The 3,082-nt window shown below is 36.5% G+C and overlaps 1 protein-coding gene across 1 annotated transcript in view; it reads right to left on the bottom strand.

The window, feature by feature from the left end:
* Positions 1-911: 911 nt before the first annotated feature.
* LOC107714088 (G-protein coupled receptor 87-like) overlaps positions 912-3,082 on the bottom strand; it is a 6,136-nt gene continuing 3,965 nt past the window's right edge. The window contains exons 2-3 of the mRNA XM_016519799.1: positions 1,007-1,595; positions 912-926 (exon numbers count right to left, since the gene is read on the bottom strand). Of these exons, the coding sequence (XP_016375285.1) occupies positions 912-926; positions 1,007-1,595 (604 nt within the window). The remainder of the gene's footprint in view (positions 927-1,006; positions 1,596-3,082) is intronic.

The raw sequence follows: 3,082 nt of genomic DNA, 5'->3' as shown, positions 1-3,082 counted from the left end.
GTAACAGGCTACCGCTAGCAAGCGGCTAACCATGTCTCTTTAGTGGCTCTGTAGGACGCGTTATTCGTTTTCTGTGCCTTTCCGAATACGGATTCACTATTTGGGCATAAGAGTGAGTCAGTATTAAGAGATAATGTGTGAACAGGACATTTTGAAAAATACCTGTAAATTTGTTCCGGCAATTTACCGGTATGAGAAGTTGTAACATTACCAGTAAATTACCGGTAATCTGCTCTGTGTGAACACAGAATGAAGATTACTTGTATGAGCACGTACGAGTTCAGAACACGTGGACGTTAGACGTCTACTCTGGGCCAATCAAGAGCCATTGAAATTCAAAATTCAACAGCTCTGGGCCAATCATAACATTCTGACGCAGATGACACAGTGCTGTTCTGTTTGATATTGCAGTGTCTCTGGACCAAAAGTAGCTGCATGAATGTGAACGTTTGATACCAAAATGAAAACATCCACAAAAACACTGACCTCATATACCCCTCCATGTTTACAAACACAACACCAGGAGGCGCAGCCGTTTAGAGGTCATTTCTGATTAATGATGTCACAGAATTTACCGGTAATTTGAAATCAATGTAATTTCAATGTTTGAAACCAAAATATTGGTCAGAAATTATTGTATAGTAAAAGTATATATAATAAAAGTATAGTGCATCTACTAATAATTAATATTATAATTCTAATTATTATTATTATTTTTTTTTTTTTTTTACAGATGCAAATAAGTTCGCGTCGCGATACAAATGCCAACTTGTATCCGATGAATCAACGTTTTTTTGTATTTTAATTTTTTTTATGTGGTTGATTTGACACGGAATTACCCACAGAGTGCAACAAGAATGTCTTCATTGCAAATTCACTCTTTTTACACCTATTTTCTTTTGGCAAAGGTCCTAATCCTCTGACAACTACAAAAGAACAAAGGAGCACATCACAAATAGTACAAAATTACAATAATACAAAAACCATCCAATACTCATTCACAGACAGGTTGACCACCTCTAAAATTAAACTGGGATCTGAAGGTCTTGCAAAAGAAAAAGCAAATAAGTGGATCCAAGGAGGCATTTAGTGCTGTGAGCAGGATGGTGAGCTCCTTCAGGATGTAGTACGCATGGACTGCTGTACAATCACACAGCAGGGGTTTGATGAATATGTATGGCAGTTTCACCAGTTGATAGGGAACAAAGCACACACAGAAAATGACCACCAGCACTAGCATGTTGTGCTTAGACGTTTTGAATGTTTGGCTTCCGAAACTAACCTGTGAAGAGAACTGAACTTCTCTGAGCTTTTGATGAGTCTTCCAGTATAGCAGAATCAGAGATACCAGGACAAAAATGAAGCTCACAAAGGTCATACAGTGGATACTTTTGTAGGTCACACTGAGTGGGGAATTGTGCCTGGATTCACAGGTAAAAGCATCAGGAATTTGACCCCAGAAGTTCTGTAGAAAGAGGATCAAGTAGATGGAAGACAAGGCTAACAAGCACAGCCAAGTTGCCGCAGAAATGTAGCAGGCAGTATGAACCATCTGCAGAGCATGGGTCTCCATTGGCGGGACAATCTTTAGGTACCTGAAAAAATATATTTATTTATTTATATGCAATCATGTACAAACTGTATAATATATACTTTTTTGTATATTACTATAGGGACTGTCCCCCTGGAGTGTCATAGGTTTGAGCTTGGGGAGAACTTGGATCAGTCACAATGCTTTCATGGATCAAAACCTTTTGGGTTTGAGCCTACAATCTTTCAACTGGAGGTGGATTTTACAGATACCGATAACTAGGTTGGACCACAATAGCCGATAACCGATTAATCAACCGAAAGTTTTAATATTTCATTTTTATATATATTTTTTTTATTTAATTGTATTTAATATTATACTGTAGTTAACCCAAAGATGAAAATTCTGTCATGAATTACTCAGCCTCATGTCATTCCAAACCCGTAAGACCTTCCTTCATCTTCGGAACAAAAATTAAGATATTTTTGATTTATTTGAATTAACAATTAAACTCCGCACACCTGACGGCAATAGATAGGTGCGTCGGAGGCAAAGACCAACCAGGTCAAAAAACTAAAAAGCAAAAAAACAAATCCCACACACTATATATGCAAAAAAATATCAAAATATTGATTGACTACGTTTCGGTCGCATGACCTTCATCAGGAATTTTTTTAACATGACATCACAAAGTACACCCGATTTAAAAACAGATTCATGAATTCATGACCAATCGCTGTAAAGATCCATTGATTAATAACAACCCGCAATAGGTACATCATCAACTTAAAAAACAAAAACAAACAAAAAATACCACTTTCATGTACATATACACATAAACATATCCTGTGCATACATACTAGCACATACATCAGGCCCAGATTGCATTATAACATCACATTAAATAAAGCTTCATCATTCATGCCATTAGGTGATAATGTCTGAAGGGTAAAGATCCAAAACAGTTCACGTTGATGTAAGAGCAATTCAATATCGCCACCTCTAGGTGGCACATTAACCCTTTCAATACCACAAAACCGTAAGGTAGAAACATCATGATTTAAGGCAAGAAAATGAGCTGCAACTGAACAGTTCGTATCTTTTCTCCTGATAGAACTCTTGTGTTCACTAATTCTTTGTTTAAGTTGACGTGATGTTTTTCCAACATAACCTAAACCACAAGGACACCGAATCAAATAAACAACATACGTAGAAAAACAGGTAATAACAGAGTTAATTCTTTATTTTTTACCGGTTCTAGGATGACAAAAAAAAAGAAGTTTTTGATGTATTATTGCACTGAGCACAATTACCACAACGATAATTACCATTTGGTATAGGGCTAAGTAATCTCTGAGAAGAATCAGGAGTATCCGTCTGAAAACGAGCATGTACCAAAAAATCTTTTACATTTTTGGAACGTTTGTACGCAATCAAAGGAGGATGCTGAAAAATGGTACCCAACTCCGGGTCAGAGGACAACAAATACCAATATTTCTTAAAAATCGATCTCATAAGATAAGACTTAGTTGAATGCGTTGTAATAAAAGT

Source organism: Sinocyclocheilus rhinocerous, unplaced genomic scaffold, assembly GCF_001515625.1.
Source record: "Sinocyclocheilus rhinocerous isolate Xijiao unplaced genomic scaffold, SAMN03320098_v1.1 scaffold3677, whole genome shotgun sequence".
NCBI classification, from domain to species: domain Eukaryota; kingdom Metazoa; phylum Chordata; class Actinopteri; order Cypriniformes; family Cyprinidae; genus Sinocyclocheilus; species Sinocyclocheilus rhinocerous.
The sequence above is the reverse complement of the archived record's forward strand: the minus strand, read 5'-3'. Positions and strand labels throughout refer to the sequence as shown.